The sequence below is a fragment of the Fomitopsis serialis genome (genome assembly GCF_022376445.1).
Source record: "Fomitopsis serialis strain Sig1Antser10 chromosome Unknown B0H18scaffold_23, whole genome shotgun sequence".
In the NCBI taxonomy this organism is placed as follows: Eukaryota; Fungi; Basidiomycota; class Agaricomycetes; order Polyporales; family Fomitopsidaceae; genus Fomitopsis; species Fomitopsis serialis.
The window spans coordinates 447,207-463,813 of record NW_025954983.1 but is presented as its reverse complement, the minus strand read 5'-3'; the positions used below and the strand labels follow the sequence as shown (position 1 = coordinate 463,813).

Below are 16,607 nucleotides of genomic sequence, written 5' to 3'. Positions count from 1 at the left end.
GGTTACTTATCTTCGCAGGCATCCAGGTTGCTCCTTCGTCAAGTGTGACCTCGACATTGGTCACCTTGGCAGAGCCCCGCCCGATTGCATAGCCTTTCACGAAGAGTTCTGAAGGCGACCGCCGTGTGATGGAGGCTACGACGGAGTTGAGCGGGAGCGTGGTCATCGAAGGGTACTTCGTCCAGGCGTTCTTTGCCTGCTCCTTGTTCTCGATCTGAAGCGCATATATCAACTTCGTTCTGCCAAGGGAAGCGTGTGGACGTACCTCTGGTGGTAACACCTTATAATCCCTCGCCTGATAGTAATTCGGACTCTCCTCTCTGCAGATCTCAATCTCATCCACCCACTTAACCCATCGTGCGCCGAGGTAACCAGGAACGACTACCCGCAACGGCCCACCACGGTCCGGACTCAACGGCGCATCGTTCATCTACATCAGAGCGCGATGAGTATGTTACGGTGTGCAGGTACGTGATACGAGTGGCGGAACGCACCTCATACGCAAGCAGGGCATCATTCGAGAGCGCTTTGTCCAAAGATATGCTCGCGCCATAGTAAGCGTCATTCTCAGTTGGCGTCACGCTCGAGTTGAAGCGAACATACAGCCCGGAAGGGCCGGTCGTGGTTTCGATGTCAGACGCGCGGTCGAGAAGATCTCTAGGAAGCCCGGCGGCAGCAAGCACGTCGCGTAGACGGGCACCTGCCCACTTGCAGTTGGCGATAACACCGTCATCCCAGAGCACACCCACGACGGGCTTGAGCGTAGACATCTCCTTGCGCCGGTTTCCTGCGCACTGCATGCCCGACACGTTAACTTCCATGGTCGCCTGGTACGAGCAAACACGACGCACCTGTAAAGCCGCCTCGACCTTTACCCTCTCGAACTGCTCTCGGATGTCCTTTGCTGTGATGACTTTCTCCACAACGTCTGACGCTCCGTCAACCTGCACATCCCCGACCCTGATCTTCACCTCGAAGTCGTCCCAGTCGTACTCCTGCACTGGGCCGTGGTTTCGACAGTACACCAGCTCCTCAGGTGTGATGGGGAACTGCACGAGTGCGGACGCCTTGGGCTCCGCGTTGAACGGCTGGTTGCCGCGAATGATGAGGAGATCTGAGTGTGCGACCTCCAGTGAGAAGTTCATCCCGGATGCGGACGCCTTCGCGGTAGACGAGCCGGGCGGCAGGCCGGGCGCGGCCATGGAGGTCGTTATGGTCTCCGTCATGACAGATCTGTGGAAAGGGGAGAACGTGCACGAGTGGCGTCCGGGTCTTGTCCGTTATACTTGCGAGCAGGTACTCGGTATCAGCGCAGGAGGTGCTTGCGAGGGATGTACACAGACACGCGCCAGTCAGGAGGTCGGCAAGGAGTTCTATGACTGGACTAGCGGAACTTCTTGATGTTATTGTTCCGAACAACGTGAGGTAGCACGAAAACTCTACGCACGAGAAATTCGGAATTGCATTCGGAAATGCTAGTGCTCGGCCGAGCTGGGTGGACATGGGACACGCATCTCAGTGTCACCTAGGCTTGCCATTGCCTTGCAGTGGCCTTGAGTGAATCCTCTGTGAGAACCACGGAAGTTATCCATACTCGGGGGCTTTGCCCCATTAGCGAGTGGTGAGACCGTTGACGGCCCAGGCTGAGGAGAACGTGGTCAAGAAGTAGGCTGAAGACGGGCTAGACATCTGTGCAACATCTGTGGTGGCTGCAGCGAGTCGGCGTCTGATAAGTGCGCATTTGACGCCAAGTACTTACTTTCTGCAGTGTGCAAAACTCGCTCATTTTTTTGGGCGCAGTGGATGTTTTGTTGTACTCGACGCAAGATCAATGGCCGGTATGTATCACTTCTGACTTGTGTGATGAACTCATACGCTATGACTACGTACTACTATAGGCTTTGACTACAGGTGCACCGTGGGAAAGGGAGGATGGGAATTAGGACGGGGATAATGGTGAGATGGAACAGGGAGAATGGTGAAATGGGACGGGAGGATGGACCTGACGTGCTCATACAGTCTGCTGAGGAGCGGCAGCAGTAGGCGCTGGTGCAGCGGCAGGAGCAGGGCCAGTTGCGGCGGCCGCCACTGGGGGAGCAACCTTCTCGCCACGCACAGCCGTCGCGTTCTGGTTGGCGTACATGCCAGACCGGTGGCCAAACGCCTCGTAGTCGATGTCGCGCAGCTGCCAGAGGAAGAGCGCCAGGAAGATCGGGCCGTGAAGAGGTCGAGGATGCCGTACCAGATCATCTCGGAGGTGACCGTGATGACATTCCCGCCTTCCGCGCAGGCCCAGGCAATGGGGTACGTGATGAGCATGAAGGAGAAGTATCCCGCGGCGAGGTAGTAGCCCCGACGGACGATACCGCCGCGACGAAGCTTGAGGCGGGGGCGTGCCAGAGGAGGACGTACCTAAGCCAGGCGAGAATGTAAGTGACTTTACAGATTCTCGAGAGCTTCGTGACGTACCAGATGTAGAACAGAGCGACGACACCGAAGGTGTAATAACCCCACTTATAAGTGCTGTGCACGAGCGCACCGACGAGGCCGCTGACGACGATGACGAGCGACATGAAGAGCGTAGTCACGATGTCCGACAGGGGTAGGCTAGTCGCCAGCAGCATGGCAAGCAGGAGAGTGGGGAAGTTGATGAACCACTGGATGTAGCGAACATACTGCAGGTCGTCGCGGTCAGACCGTGGTGTGGCAGTGGAGAGCACAAAGTAGTACGTACCCAGATCTGGCGAGTCTCATTGCCACGGAACTCGGCAGTGATGGGCGTCGCACCCAGGTCAGATGCCATGGAGAAGTAGGCAATACTGGAAGTCGTGAGGATGATGACCGCCAACTGGTGGAAGAAACGCGTGCCGCGGGGCCTCTACGATAGGTGGTCAGACGCATGCGCAACCCTGACCGGATACCACGTACCATAATCGCCGCACCAGCAGTCAGCAGAGTGCCGAGAGCCATGATAGAAAACACAGTCCACAACCAATCCGAGCCATTGGTCGAGAGGTGCTCCTGAGCGTAGGGCGGATTCTCCGACACTGCCTGATTGCCTGCCATTGCTTGGACTTAACGACGTCGGGAGGCGTTGAAAGTGTTGGGCAAATGGCGTGAGAGGTGATGCAGGTGAGGAGAGGCTGCTGATCCTGGAGGTGGTCAGCGAATGCATGTTATATACGGTCTTGGGTCAGCCTCCAATCGCTCCTGGGCCAGCCACCAGTCGCTTCTAGGGCGGATTGACGTATGAGTCCGAGGCGGCTGACGCGCCTCCGTTAGGTTGGAGGCTAGACATGGACAGCCGGTCGAAGGCGGGCTAGCCAGAACCCGAGTCAGCCAGTTGAGCGACGAGGAAGCAATGTCGGCGTCCTTTGCCTGGCACAGGGTGGAATCTAGAGCTTGGAGCTGGGATACTGGGATGAGTATCGAAACGTTACGATCGCTGGAATGGCCGATGACATCGGTCCGTGAGCCGAAGAGAGCCGCATATAACGATACGAAGAGTTTGACGAGTCCAGTACTTGCACCAAGGGAGACAGGTCTCGGGACAGGGCATTCGGGAATTACTAGTGATCTAGACCATGCCAGACTCCAACACGAAAGCCGAGTGATCCTTGGCCTGACCGAGTAAGCATAATGGGCGAGGCCGGGGACGAGTACAATGCGATTATGAGAAGCACTCTCACCTGTAGTAAATTGACGGGACAGAAGTCGAGTCGGCCAGTCTCGCCGTGTCAGGTCGCTCTCGAGCGGCCGGTATGAGGTGACAGAATTTCGGCCCAGCACCGTTTGGCGCAAACAGATTCCGAGGCGAGCGATATGCAAAGCCGTAATCTGGCGGACGCCGATGAACCGCTCAACGACGTGAGTATATGTACCAGAGTTAAAATTCATCTCCTAGCGAATCCGCATCAAGTAGTAAAACGAGGGCGCACACGATGAGCTACCAACGTCTACGTTTGAGCGAGGTGCAGCGAGAAATCAGCGCGAACTGACTCGACATGTTCGCAATATGAGGATGCTTTGTACGGGCAAGCATTCTGGAGCAGCTGAGGGGGTGTCAAGGGGCAAACAGAGCAGTTAACCGCGTCAGAGTCGAGGCTTCGCCAGAAAGTCGGGTCGATCGTGATCGAACTGGACAGTGCAGCATTGAACCGAATAATGGCAGAGGTCCCTCAGGCTCAAAACGGAGTAGGTGGACCATATGTAGCAGAAGTGCCCTAGCGGACAAACGACGCTCGGGACGACTGAGAAGAGACAGGAGACGGAGGAACGCAGTGCAAAAGCGCTGGCACCAGGCAGGTGTAAGTACGACTCGTCCACGTGGCTACCGACACGGCTCGCGGCCGACCATATTCGTCGCTCCCACTGTCACTGGGCCACACATCCGCCGACCGCGCACATAACCCCTGCTCGTCGCTTCGTATCCCAACGTTCACCGCTCCTCTTGCGATCGCACCCTCCGAGCCGTCTGCACATATCGTTACCAGCATGGCCCTCGGCAGAATCTTCCACTACGCAGTAGACGCGGTCCTGTTGTCGACCGTCGTAGCGGGGGTCAGGCGATCAGCAGGATTCAGGTGTGTTGCAAGGCCTTCTCTGCGAGTGCCCCCGACTGAACTCTCTGTGTAGACCTGATACAGAGGGCATCATCCCCGACCCTACAATGCGCTCGATAGCAGACCGGTACCTCGGTGTCGGGGAGACGATATTCGACATGATCCAGGCGACAGCGGTTAACAGCCATTTTTCAAGAAGGATAGCAGGAGATGATCTCCGATACGCTGGGGAGCATTTGGACATTGGGTTATGGGATTGCATGGTTGGGTGTAAGCTATCGTTCTTGTACTATGCTGAGGGATCGTCACGAACAAATCCCCTATATATTCACTCGGTCTCTCCATCACAGGGTGTGCAGCTCGTACGAGTGCAATACACTTGCAAGGGACTGGCTGAGTCTCCCCTGTCTGCACACAAACGGCCTATGTCATCGAGTCTTCACCATCCGTCCTCCAATGTCAAGGCAGGCCTGTCGCCTACATTCACCATGCAAGACCTCACTAGGTCGTTTGAACTTGGCAGTAAGCTGGGGTAGCAGAGATTGATTCCCTGTCGCTATTCTCCTTCAAAGCGCGGACCATCGTTCTATCCCCACCTTCCCTATCCCCTGTTCAGGACGCCTCCCTCGACCTCCCCCATTTGAGCCGTATGCATCCCACTTCACGCTTCGATCATCTGAGACATCGTTTCTTGCGCCGCACATGTCGGAGACTACGAAAAAGCCTGACAGGTCGTCAGTGTGTATGAATACGCGGTGAATGTACAATGTCAGTAGACCACGGGCACTCGCAGTTCCTACGGGACATAGGTCGACACCTGAGATCTATCCCAGCCTACTGGGTTGCACTCGGGACGCGTTGCGTGGTTGTCTTCCTCGCGGAACGTTTTGTCTGCTACACGTACGATTCAATCAACAGGCAAGAGTGTGGTGTATTGTTGACAGTAGCTAAAGGTACATGACTACGAGAACAGGGCCGCTCATGGGTGGGTATGCGACTCGCCGCCGGCGAGACTGCGAAAGACTGGTAAGAACAGAAGATGGTATGCGAAGCGTAGTACGCGCCCATTCACACTGTACTGCACAACACGGAGCGGCGCGGACCCGAGAGGGCGTATAAACGACAATAACAACGAGCAGTGGTCATACTCTCCGGAAGACGTAACATCGTTCTGCAGCGACGATTCAAATGGATACTTAAATGAGTTCGGCGCGAGTTGGTTTCCCCTCGCGCGCATGAAGCGGCACGAGGGTACTTATCCCGAGGACCACGTAAAGGTCCGCGCCCGGACGGTCGCCGCACAAGTGCAAGCGTCCGCCCGCCCTCGAGGGCCTCTTGAAGGCTCTTGCTGCAGCCTCGCTTGCGGCGCTTGACGATGGCCAGGGACCCCCGTTGACGCAGCCCCCGCTTCCGGCGATTGACCCTTGACGTCGCTATTGACGCAGCTCAACTTGCAGCGCTTGACGACCCGGATGGCCCACTCCTTGACGCAGCCCTCGCTTCCGGCGCTTGACTGTTGACGGACCTTGGGGTTGATGCAGCTCGTCTTGCAGCTCTTGAGGCAGCCTCCCTCCTTGCGGCGCTTGACCCTTGGCTTCAGGTTGAAGTTGACGCAGCTAGACTTGCAGCGCTTGACGACGGCCCGTCTTGAGGCAGCCCGCTTGGCGCTTGACGATCCCCGCCCCGACTTGAATCAGCCCGTTTGGGGCGCTTGAAACTCATGTTGACGCAGCCCCGCTTGCAGCGCTTGACCCTTGCCGTCGTCGCCCGCCACAATTTGAGGCTGCCAACCTTGCGGCGCTTCACGATGGCCTCGTTGAGGCAGCCCCTGCTTCCGGCGCTTGACCCTTAAAGAGCTTGTACTGGAGGCAGCTCAACTTGCAGCGCTTGACCCTTGCATCAGCTTCACCCCCCGCCTTGACGCAGCCTATGTTGCGGCGTTTGACATCGGACACCCACTGGAGGCAGTATGCTTGCAGCGCTTGACCTTTGAACCAACTGACGCGACCGACGTTAGCAAGGAGCAACGGAGTGAACAGCCGGATCACATACCAACAAGGAGACGAGCTGAGACCGAGAGGTGGCCTCAAGCAACGCCTTGAAGCAGCGGAGTTGCAGCGCTTGACGACCCGGTCTTGCCTCAGAAGACTTGACTACGTAGAGAATTGGTATATGAGCGACGACGATGAAAGAAGACCTGCTCACCACTCACAGAATCACATAGGCTTGCGGTGATCCCAACAATCAGCTCAGCGTATACTAGGCAGGACATATGGCACAGGCGAACATGCAGAGTACAGACAAGCAAGAGAGAACAAGAAGCAATAGAGAACAGGCCCAGCGACACGCTCTTAAGTGGACCACCTTGAGGCTGTCTGGTGGCCGGGAGTGGCGGAGGCTGGCAGCGAGTGTGGCGGCGAACATCGGACAGAACTTGCGGCTGACGGACGAGTGTGAGGCAACACCAGGCAACGTCAGGATGAAGTCCTTGACCGAGGAGTATAACATACCTTGACGAGTGGTGTTGGTGGCGTACAATTCGGGGGCCCGCAGCCTGAGTGGCTCACTACACGGCGAGGTCAGTAAGCGGGGACCTCATATCCCGTAGCAGCTACGAGTACAAGACAAAGGCACGCCCCGAATTGGCCCCGAATGACATGACACGGAGGGGGGATCAGAGGAAAGGGAGATGATGGGATGAGAAGAGAGACGGACTGGGCGAAGGTGCGGATAGCTGCTTCCTATATACGCGCGGGCGGGAGTGGCACACGACCCAAATCCGGGGCAGTCCACGGGAGAGGAGATTTTCCGCCATATCGATGCGCTCGGGCCAATCAATCGCTTGTAGATCACCTCATGGGCTTTTGTGGGTCCACATCGCGTCCGGATGCAGAATAATGGGCTCGAAATGGCAACTGCTCGGCGCGGCTAGTTTCGGACAGGGCGAGACGCTTACGTAATGGACCGCTGCGCCATAACCGGACCTGTGCGCCGACTGTGCACTTACACTCACTCACTCATTCACATCATGGGCCTCTTGTTATCCCTGCCCTTCACGGGTATCCTGGGGACCGTCGCTACATCATGTATAGGCGGTCTCGCCTTCTGTTTCACTTCGACGGCTGGTTAGTCGAGTTGGTACCTTGAATGCGGTTCAAGAGCTAACGTCGTACGTGTAGCGTCGATGTTCTTCAAGTCATGTAATTGTAACTCCTCCATCGCAACGCGGGTTGGTTTTGCGGTATGTACATATCCGTGGACTTGCTAGTCTTGTGAGCCTGATACGACACCTGTACGTCTAGATCATCTTTTGCCTGAACTCAATGTTCGCATGGCTCATGAAGACACCACTCGCGATTCAAACCATCGAGAGATGGAGTCATGGCTACTTGGAGATGGACTGCGACGGCGGTCGATGTTATGGTGTACTGGCGGTACGTGCTTAATGTCCACTCCTTGACTGTGGGTGCGGTCGTACTCAGCGATGGCGTTGAATTGCAGGTCCACCGGATATGCTTCGCTCTTTCGCTCTTCCATTTCATCCTCGGTGCCTCCCTTGTCGGCGTGAAGGACACCAAAGACAAGCGTGCGTCCATTCAGAACGGCTGGTGGGGCCCGAAAGTCTTCCTCTGGCTTGTCCTCGTGGTCGCGTCCTTCTTCATCCCGAACGGCTTCTTCATGTTCTGGGGCAACTACGTCGCCCTCATCGGCGCGACTATCTTCATTCTCCTCGGCCTCGTTCTCCTCGTCGACTTTGCGCACTCCTGGTCCGAGACCTGCCTCGAAAACTGGGAGAACTCCAACTCGAATCTGTGGCAGTGGGTTCTGATCGGGAGCACGGCGGGTATGTACGTCGCTGCTATCACGCTGACGAGCGTGCTCTATGCGTTCTTCGCGGACAGCGGCTGCACGCTCAACCGGTTCTTCATCTCGTTCAACCTCGCGCTCTGCATCCTCATCACGATCGTGTGCGTGCATCCGGTCGTGCAGGAGCACAACCCCCGCAGCGGCCTCGCGCAGGCGAGCATGGTTGCTGCGTACTGCACCTACCTCATCACATCCGCCGTCGGCAACCACACGCATGAGACGTGCAACCCGCTGAGGAAGGGCGGCGTCGGCGAGGGAGCAAAGAACACCACTGTCGTGCTCGGCGCCCTGTTCACCTTCCTGGCTATTGCCTACTCAACCAGCAGGGCGGCGACGCAGAGCCGTGCGCTGGTTGGCAACAACAAGAAGGGTGCCATCGAACTCTCGAATGATGACGGGCATGCGGAGATGGGCGTCGTGAACACTCAGCCGGGCCGTACGGAGTCTCCTAGGTATCAGGCCTTGTTGGCAGCTGTGGAGGCAGGGTGGGTATAATATTTCTGCTTGTTCACATGACAGCTGACCCAGCGTTCTAGTGCTATCCCCGCTTCTGCACTCGATGAAGACGAGGAAGAGGACGAAGATGAGGTTGTCGGAGAGACCCGAGACGACGAACGCACCGGCACACGATACAACGTACGCCTTCGCTGCTTTTCTCACGATGCCTACTCTGATGATACTATCTCTGCAGTACTCTTGGTTCCATATCATCTTCGCCATGGGCGCGATGTATGTCGCCGTCCTGCTGACAGACTGGTACGCTTATCCTTCAGTACTGCATCTCCTCAGAGCTAATCAATTGCATCGCAGGAACGTGGTCAAGACCGAGCCCGGCCCCGACGACGACGTCTACATCGGCCGCTCGGAGATCGCCATGTGGGTCCGCGTCGTGTCGAGCTGGGTCTGCATGGTCCTGTACATGTGGAGCCTGCTTGCGCCGGTCATCATGCCGGATAGGTAGGTGGTGTGGCTGTCTCTCGCAGAAGGCTTATACTAATGAATGCATTGGGTGCAGGTTCGATGATCTATAGTAAGTATACATATTGCGTGCAGTGTTTGAGTATTGTACATCTAGTGTCATGGACGCTCTTGACTGAGCTATGCCTTAGCTATGCTTCGAGACAGCAGGGTTATGACTGCAGTTGTCGGTCTGACCACAAGACACGACCGGGCTTCGATTTTGAAGTTACGCCTGACGAAGGTCACCCTCGTATCGCCCTGAGCATCGGGTGTCGTCCATAGGAGCACCAACCTGGTGTACAACCTGCGGACAGTCGCTCGCCGTTGATAGGAGCATAGTGGCCCTGGCTCGTAGGTTCCGTCACCTGCACTACGTGTCTGACAGTATACCGCGTCGAATCTTGAATGTGCACCATGACCGAGAAGGCTACATCGATGTCAGCCCAACTGAATAGGACACATCCACTGTGGAGAGACGCACTACCATCCTTGATCGGAAGATTTCCGCGACGTGCGTCGCACTCCCGTCTTCAGCGGTGTCGTGTCTTGCGAGCCAGAGCGTCGTATCTGTTAGGAAAGTGAATGACGGCCCGAGCGCGGGCTTTCTGTCGGTTGTGGCGAAGACGGAGTCGGGGTTGCGAGGCGTGCACCGTGTAGACGAGTTGATAACCTGCGAGGAGGGAGGTGATTGGTCGGATGGTGCCCGGGAAACCAGATGGACTCACGAGGATGGTCAGGGAGAAGGATTGGGCGAGGGTTTGGAGCTGGCGCATGAATGTGGTCATGATGGCATGGCCTATATTCCAAACGAAGGTGAGCTTACGACGGAGCACAGTGCGCAGAGATACCTTGGGAGGAAACCGCGCTCAGTAGGGGACTGAGTAGTGCGGTGACAGTGTCTACAACTACGCAGCGCACGACGGGCGGAGCGTCGGGATGTGTCTACGTCGGATGGTCTCAGCAGTACCCTGCGTACGGAGGGCGTGCAACTCACGCTCAGGGTCGTCCGAATCATTTCTAACACGTCTTGGGCTGTCTCGATGTCGAAGGCGAGCGCGACTTGTAGCCGTTCTAGAGTAGTAGACACCGCCTATAACCCACAGCTTAGGACTCGTTGCGTGGACCGAGAAGACTGGCATCTTACACAGCCCTCATAGGACTCGAGAAGAGGAGGTATACGGTCGGCAGAGAACTCCCCTGTGGTATCGATCCACAGCGCTCCGAGGTTGTGGTCAGAAGAAAGATGTCGCAACACGACTGAAGCGCAAAGGACTGTAGACGGTGTCCACACGTCGGCTCAGTAGCACGTTTCGCTGCAACAGCATACATACCGACTTGCCGGACCCTCTGTCTCCCGAGACCTCAATGACGCGCGGAGGTGCAAGTCCGCCCAGCAGCTGGTCAAGCTGTCGCACCCCCGTAGTGGGCTCACTGTAGAGATCGCTCTCTTCCCTTCTCTTCCCTTGTTCGAAGAGCACGTCTCCGCAGACGGCTGGTGCCGCCGCTTGTCGCGTTACTTGCGCGACGAATGAGTGAAAATCATGTAGACTCAGAGTACCGGATGGAAGCTTTCTGAAGATGTCGACAGGGGTCGCTGAGAAGAGCAGATCCGTGTCTGTGCGGATTCCGACCTGCGCCAACGCGTCGAGCAGGGTCTGGGGAGGCGAGGGGACCAGAGTTTGGAGGCGCATTGCAGAATGAAAAGCTTTCAGCGGTGGATATGCAGGGCCTGGAATGTACGCCCAGATAACAGACAGCAGCGGGCACTATCAAGCAATAAAGTCGCAAGAGTACGAGTGCGAGGCGCGTACACGGCGTTGACAAGTCAAACACGGTCGACCGCGCGAGTGGCCCGGGTCCACGCCACAGACGCGTTGGGATTCTCGGCCCGCTTCGAACGCACTGACCACCACCGTCCAGCCACTGTGGCTGATACTGAACCTCCACCATGGCGGACGCTATACCACAAAGCGATGTTTCTCGTCCCTCTGCGCTGCCCACAGCCAACCTCCTCCAGCGCCCGATTCAGCCGCTCGTCGACCAGAACTCGAACGAGTACCTGGATGCCATAGAGGAGGAGTGGAACAAGAAAGTCGACGTTGAGGTCGACACACTGGTGGACGGAATGGTCGACCTTGTCGGGCTGGCTTCGGTGAGTGGGATGCCTTGTTGCCCCGGGACTTGTGCTTAGTTGGAACAGATCGGAGACAAGGACAAGTTCAGAATAGCGCAAGAGTCCTACCAGGCTGAATGCCGAGCAGAGTCAATGGTGAGTTAGCATGTAGTTGGTTTGTATCTTTTGCTGAATCCCAGAGCTCTTAGATCCGGGCAGCACATTCTCTGCTGTCCATCATCCACTCCATGAAGCTGCTGCTATTACTGTCCGACGAGTCGCAAATCGCAAATCGTAGGGATGCGGAAATGCGGGATGTTCAAGCAGAGAAGGACACGTTGAAGCAGGAGGTGGCGGGCAAATTGGACGAGATACTTCACCAAGGGCGGTCAGGACGCCGGCCGGAGAGTCAATGATAGACCGGCGCTCTGGTGAACGTCCCGTCCGGCGGCACTGATCATGACACAGCTTCAGCTCGAGGTGTCTTCAAGGTAAGTATGTCCTACATAGACTGCGACTCTGTTCATGATTTATCAGGTGTATCGCCCGCCCTTCCATTGGAGTTTCCTTCGACAGCAGGCGATGGGGCCACGGCTGCCGCGTCAATCGTGCTCGTGTCAATGCGGCTACATTGACATAGTACGATGAAGACGTAAAGCAGGCGTAGGCTTACGTCTCATCGCACGGACGACAGACTCAGTCCTTATGGGACTGGCGCATGATATTGTCCATCGGAAAGGATTATACGTACTCGACCTACGCATTGCCTACGCATTTCTGAATGTGTCTAGCGGGGCTACCGCAGCCAGAGATTGCTTGACACAACACATCATGGTGTCGTTGCACTCCTCGTCTGAAACTACTCGTATCAAATGTGAGCTGGTCTGACTCTCAGTGAGCACTGAGGATGCCCGATTGCATCTATGAGCGCGTTTATCACATGCATCGGACCAGTCGGTGAGTCCGAGCGCGCTGTTCAGCTCCCAGCATCATAAGTTCAGCTGGGGAAGCATCTCCCCATCTCCAGCTTCCCCCCTCCTCCTTGCCAGCATCTCTGACGCTTCTCCGACTATCCCATCTCTCCCTTTTCATCGTGAACTACGTAAATCACCATGTCTGACATCAAGGAACTGGGTTTCAAGGTAGGATAGTGTCCACACGAACGTGGTACCAGTAGGATTCACGAGGAACCAGTCGTCCGAGACACTCGCAGCGCTCGCGACCGTCTTCAACGGCTACAATGACGAGGAGAAGAAGGCACAGATCAAGAAGGTGCGTCCTCGTCGCACGTCGCGCTGCTGCACCCAGAGCTGACCGCACGCGACCCACAGACGAACGGCATCTTCGAGCTGCGCGTGAAGAACGCGGAGGGCAAGGAGGGCGTCTGGACCATCGACATGAAGTCGACAGGATCGGTGTACAAGGGCGCGGCGAAGACGAAGCCGAACGTGACCCTCATCATGTCCGACGAGACGTTCCAGCAACTAGCTGACGGCAAGGTGCGTCCCGTCTCGCATGTGCTGTCAGGACGACTGCTCACGGATTGGGCTCTACAGCTCGACGGACAGAAGGCTTTCATGACAGGCAAGCTCAAGACGAAGGGCAACATGATGTTCGCCACGAAATTGGACGGAGTGCTGAAGGCAAGCCCCGCCTCCCCAACCTTATGCCCAGTGACTTACCCTCCCTCTATACAGGCGGCCAAGACAAAGGCCAAGTTGTAGACGCCTCTCCTGTCCTATCTATCCGTTGTATATCCATGTTGTTTTTTATCCGGAAGGAACACTAATGTATGACATGATTGAGCTTGAGCTGGAGATAGCATACGCGACGAACCCAGTCGTGATTACAGTAAGTACTGGTATCCAAATCCGAGAATGAGCGAAGGCGCAAGATTATCTAGTCGAACATACTGCCAAACAGGCCGCGTGCTCGACGTGGGGTGGGCTGGACATCTGGCCGTAGGGTGGCCAAGCTGTTCAGCTGTTTCATGACCTATGGCAGCGAATGAGTACTGTCCGAGATCTGGGCACGCAAGCGCGGACTTACCTCCTCGAGTTTGTCTTTGCGCTCCTGGAGATCAAGATGCTGCCTTACGGCGGGATTCTCCCGAGCGAACTCGACAATTTCTCGGCGATCGAGGTCGTAGAGGAGGCGCGAGTCGATTTCGCGGGGGAACTACAAGGATCCGCTCAGCGTATGGTGAGAGGGACATGCCAACCGCAACATACCTGGTAGAAGAAATGATCGAGGAGCTCGATGTTGATGAACATAGCTGACGTGTAAGCCAGCTTGTCTGCTACAGCGTTGAGGAAGATCTCTGGGCAGAAGACGTCGTTCTCCGGGCCGCCCTTGCATCGCTTCGACTTGAGTGCCGCAAGCCGGAGCTTGAGGATGCTCAGCCTGTCAGAGCAAAGAATAGCATGTCGGCCTATCAGCGCGTCAGCACCTTACATGGGTCAGCGCATACAGGTGGACTCACCATCGAGGACTTGTCCCTGCGGGTAACGGTAGTCGTCTCCATTGAGATCCGGTGCGTCACCCTCCTCTACCCCGCTTAACCGCTTCCGCCTCCTCTCGCTCTCCTTCTCCTCTATCCCCTTCACGTACGTCATCAGGCTTGTCAAGCGACGGCTGCCGCCCACGCGCTTCCTGATATCCTTCAGCTTGTCCTCGCACATCCGCATCTCGCTCTCGAACAGCTCCACCGCCTGCGTGCGCCCGAGCTCCCACTCGCGCGCCTCGACCTCGACCTCGTACTTGTACGGCTTGATGCAGTTCTCCACCTGGTCCGCCGTGATCCCGATGCGGTCGCGCAGGAGCATGTGCGAGAACTGAATGAGCCGCTCCGCCGCGCGCGGGTGGTACGTGAACGGTTCGCCCGCCGCGATGGAGTCGATGAGCGCACGGAGGCCATCTGCGACAAGGAGAGTCGCGTCGCGTCCGACGCCTGACTTGGTGAGCAGCGACGAGGCAGCCTCGAGTTTGTACCGCCAGTACGGCTCCACGTTCTCTGGTTTCACCTTCGGGTCCGCCGCGATCGCGGTGAGCTCGGGCGTCCGCTTGTCTGACCAGTAGAGTTGTTCGAGGACGTTGAGCACCTTTTCGTCGAGCATCGCCTTGAGCTTCGTGCGGACGTGCGGCTTGCGGAACTGTCCAGTAAACTCGCGGAAGCGCGCCTTGAGCGCGTCCATCGTTTCCGCAACGTATGATTCGGCGGTGATGCGGCGGTCGTTGTACTGCACCTTGAACTGATACTGCGCCTCCTCCATCTCGAGTTGCACCGCGTTCGTGATGCCGTGTAGCGACGACGCCATGCTCGACTCGAGCACCTCCATGAGCCGGCGCCGTAGCGTGTCCGTGCCAACCATGAGGCTCGACTTGTTGCCGAACTGCTCGCGATGTGCACCGAAGTAGTCGCTTTCAGCTTGTCTCGCGACGAGCGCGCTCGACTCGTTGCGCGGCTTCTTGCCTGGCGGTTTGCAGACGACGCCGACGTAACCGAGATGGAGAGGGTAGCGGTTGCCTGCGAGGATCTCAGCACCTTGTGTTGGTGGAACAAGGTCCATCTTCGTCACGACTCCAATGGTACGCAGGCCGAGTGGGTCGACTTTCCTGCTTGCACGTAGCGCGGGCGAGTTGGCCAGGTCAACGTCCGCCGCGCAGACCGCCAGGATGATGTTCGGTTCACGGATGTACCGCTCGCAGAGGCCCGCAATCTTCTCCTTCAGCGATTCAGGCTGGTCCATCGACGCGATCTGGACGTAACCGGGGAGGTCGATCAGCGTCAAGTCTGGAACACGCGGACTGTATATCCGCAGGTCAATGGGGTCGTTTGAGACGGCTTCCGAGGCGGGCACGGCAAGGTTGAGGTCAGTCAACGTCCTCTGAATGTTGGAGAAGTCCGTGATCTTGCCAAGTCCGAGAGCAGGGAATTCCCCGTACTCCTCCGCAGCGCCAGGCGTGTGAATGAGGGTCAGTTCGATCGGACGGCGAGTAACCATGTTGGTTCCTCTGCGAGAGTGTTAGCATTATTTCGAATGATTGGCGTGGCCGTACGTACTTAGGAAGGAACTCGTGCCCGACAATTGCCTCAAGGACCGAGCTCTTGCCTGAGCTTTGGCTGCCGATTACAACGATGCTCGGTAGCTTGAGTGCGTCACTCTGGTCGATGCTGATTAACATACTCCTGATTTCAATGAGTTTCTTTGTGAGGTGCATGAGACCGTTCTGCCGTGCGTCTGCGGATGTCCCATCATCCTTGCCGTTCGCTTTCGAGTCCGAAGCGGAAAGTGTTGTAGCAGCCAACATGGCAGCCAGCGCCGTGGCGTCATCCCCATCTGGCTGCTTCTTCCCTGAGCTTCCGGACCTGCCACCGTTACCACTGCCCTCGCCGCCTGCACCTTCTCCAGAGAATAGGTCCTTCAAAAATTGTGGTGTCTCGAACTCGGGCAGCTTCACTTCTGGGATCAGGGACTTTGCCGACTTGACAGCGTCGGATGCAGAATCAATCAGGTCCGTCGCTGTATCCTGCACACTCGAGATCCAGTCCGAAGACTTCTTCCGGAACTCTGTCAGCGGAACCAGATCACTCGGTCTCCGTATGCACCAAGACGAGCAGTACACGCACCTTCGAACTTGTAGTTGGCGTACGTGACGCCACCCGCACCTACTGTAGCAGTGGCAATCGGGACGCGGAAGGCCCGGAGCACGAATCTAGGGATAGACGAGTACGAGAGCGCGCGGACATGCATATGGCGCAGCGCAGCTGGAGACGGGGCATAACGAGGTCGTGAACGGAGGTGGTTGGACGTCAAGAAGGTCGTGAACTGTCTGTGCGCAGGCCGGGAGGCCTCGAGCTGTCTCCGAGAGGGTGTCTTCAAGCCATAGGCGACGGTCTTCTTCAGCGAGAACGCGGAGACGCGACGGCGCACGGCAGCGTACATTGGACCGTGTCACAGGCTACAGCCGGGCGAGATGTCAATGTTGTCGCGGACGTAGCAGGAGAGCCAGCATGCGAGCTTCCTGGCGGCGAGGAGGGAGACGGAATGTGCGCAAACGAATGAAAGTGGATGGGCGTGTTGCCGCGACGATGCGCGTACTCT

At 57.0% G+C, this 16,607-nt stretch overlaps 9 protein-coding genes across 9 annotated transcripts; 4 read left to right on the top strand and 5 right to left on the bottom strand.

The window, feature by feature from the left end:
- Positions 1-4: 4 nt before the first annotated feature.
- Positions 5-1,145, bottom strand: B0H18DRAFT_829566 (molybdopterin binding oxidoreductase; the record flags this gene model as incomplete). Its single annotated transcript, XM_048039382.1, has 4 exons — positions 5-214; positions 266-430; positions 495-794; positions 852-1,145. Coding segments are annotated over 4 exons (969 nt in total), but the record flags the coding sequence as incomplete, so codon positions are not given.
- Positions 1,146-2,011: 866 nt separating this feature from the next.
- B0H18DRAFT_1117935 (uncharacterized protein) lies at positions 2,012-3,066 on the bottom strand (the record flags this gene model as incomplete). The annotated part of the gene is made up of 5 exons (XM_048033681.1): positions 2,012-2,279; positions 2,362-2,412; positions 2,470-2,675; positions 2,735-2,878; positions 2,929-3,066. The coding sequence occupies 5 exons, from the start codon at positions 3,064-3,066 to the stop codon at positions 2,012-2,014; spliced, it is 807 nt and encodes a 268-aa protein (XP_047894982.1).
- Positions 3,067-4,494: 1,428 nt separating this feature from the next.
- Positions 4,495-4,762, top strand: B0H18DRAFT_832230 (uncharacterized protein; the record flags this gene model as incomplete). The annotated part of the gene is made up of 2 exons (XM_048039413.1): positions 4,495-4,583; positions 4,636-4,762. Coding segments are annotated over 2 exons (216 nt in total), but the record flags the coding sequence as incomplete, so codon positions are not given.
- Positions 4,763-6,328: 1,566 nt separating this feature from the next.
- B0H18DRAFT_1000468 (uncharacterized protein) lies at positions 6,329-7,283 on the bottom strand. The gene is made up of 5 exons (XM_048028224.1): positions 7,073-7,283; positions 6,768-7,002; positions 6,615-6,715; positions 6,518-6,560; positions 6,329-6,489 (listed from the first exon to the last, which is right to left on the bottom strand). Exons 2-5 carry the CDS (start codon positions 6,832-6,834, stop codon positions 6,365-6,367), a joined length of 336 nt encoding a protein of 111 aa, XP_047894980.1. The 5' UTR covers positions 6,835-7,002; positions 7,073-7,283; the 3' UTR covers positions 6,329-6,364.
- A 307-nt stretch (positions 7,284-7,590) lies between these two features.
- B0H18DRAFT_874564 (serine incorporator/TMS membrane protein) lies at positions 7,591-9,390 on the top strand (the record flags this gene model as incomplete). Its single annotated transcript, XM_048040362.1, has 7 exons — positions 7,591-7,687; positions 7,742-7,803; positions 7,865-7,996; positions 8,064-8,914; positions 8,966-9,065; positions 9,121-9,185; positions 9,240-9,390. 7 exons carry the CDS (start codon positions 7,591-7,593, stop codon positions 9,388-9,390), a joined length of 1,458 nt encoding a protein of 485 aa, XP_047894979.1.
- A 426-nt stretch (positions 9,391-9,816) lies between these two features.
- B0H18DRAFT_874747 (P-loop containing nucleoside triphosphate hydrolase protein) lies at positions 9,817-11,080 on the bottom strand (the record flags this gene model as incomplete). Its single annotated transcript, XM_048040370.1, has 6 exons — positions 9,817-10,059; positions 10,115-10,185; positions 10,238-10,331; positions 10,384-10,479; positions 10,534-10,661; positions 10,717-11,080. 6 exons carry the CDS (start codon positions 11,078-11,080, stop codon positions 9,817-9,819), a joined length of 996 nt encoding a protein of 331 aa, XP_047894978.1.
- A 257-nt stretch (positions 11,081-11,337) lies between these two features.
- B0H18DRAFT_1117932 (uncharacterized protein) lies at positions 11,338-11,918 on the top strand (the record flags this gene model as incomplete). The annotated part of the gene is made up of 3 exons (XM_048033680.1): positions 11,338-11,541; positions 11,590-11,658; positions 11,712-11,918. 3 exons carry the CDS (start codon positions 11,338-11,340, stop codon positions 11,916-11,918), a joined length of 480 nt encoding a protein of 159 aa, XP_047894977.1.
- A 445-nt stretch (positions 11,919-12,363) lies between these two features.
- Positions 12,364-13,289, top strand: B0H18DRAFT_1000456 (sterol-binding-like protein). Its single transcript, XM_048028223.1, has 5 exons — positions 12,364-12,644; positions 12,697-12,774; positions 12,834-13,001; positions 13,059-13,145; positions 13,200-13,289. Exons 1-5 carry the CDS (start codon positions 12,615-12,617, stop codon positions 13,224-13,226), a joined length of 390 nt encoding a protein of 129 aa, XP_047894976.1. The 5' UTR covers positions 12,364-12,614; the 3' UTR covers positions 13,227-13,289.
- B0H18DRAFT_1000452 (P-loop containing nucleoside triphosphate hydrolase protein) lies at positions 13,290-16,566 on the bottom strand. Its single transcript, XM_048028222.1, has 6 exons — positions 16,133-16,566; positions 15,566-16,073; positions 13,985-15,516; positions 13,734-13,933; positions 13,552-13,680; positions 13,290-13,497 (listed from the first exon to the last, which is right to left on the bottom strand). The coding sequence occupies exons 1-6, from the start codon at positions 16,446-16,448 to the stop codon at positions 13,402-13,404; spliced, it is 2,781 nt and encodes a 926-aa protein (XP_047894975.1). The 5' UTR covers positions 16,449-16,566; the 3' UTR covers positions 13,290-13,401.
- Positions 16,567-16,607: the final 41 nt, after the last annotated feature.

Coding starts and splice junctions, on each gene's coding strand:
- B0H18DRAFT_1000468 (XM_048028224.1), bottom strand. CDS start 6,834: ATGTCCTGCCTAGTATACGCTGAGCTGATTGTTGGGATCACCGCAAGC. Junction 6,716..6,767: donor CCTATGTGATTCTGTGAGTG/GTGAGCAGGTCT, acceptor TTCTCTACGTAG/TCAAGTCTTCTGAGGCAAGA. Junction 6,561..6,614: donor CTCAGCTCGTCTCCTTGTTG/GTATGTGATCCG, acceptor CGGTCGCGTCAG/TTGGTTCAAAGGTCAAGCGC.
- B0H18DRAFT_1000452 (XM_048028222.1), bottom strand. CDS start 16,448: ATGTACGCTGCCGTGCGCCGTCGCGTCTCCGCGTTCTCGCTGAAGAAG. Junction 16,074..16,132: donor CGCCAACTACAAGTTCGAAG/GTGCGTGTACTG, acceptor TTCCGCTGACAG/AGTTCCGGAAGAAGTCTTCG. Junction 13,681..13,733: donor TCGATCATTTCTTCTACCAG/GTATGTTGCGGT, acceptor GGATCCTTGTAG/TTCCCCCGCGAAATCGACTC.
- B0H18DRAFT_1000456 (XM_048028223.1), top strand. CDS start 12,615: ATGTCTGACATCAAGGAACTGGGTTTCAAG. Junction 12,645..12,696: donor TCAAGGAACTGGGTTTCAAG/GTAGGATAGTGT, acceptor ACGAGGAACCAG/TCGTCCGAGACACTCGCAGC. Junction 12,775..12,833: donor AGAAGGCACAGATCAAGAAG/GTGCGTCCTCGT, acceptor CGCGACCCACAG/ACGAACGGCATCTTCGAGCT.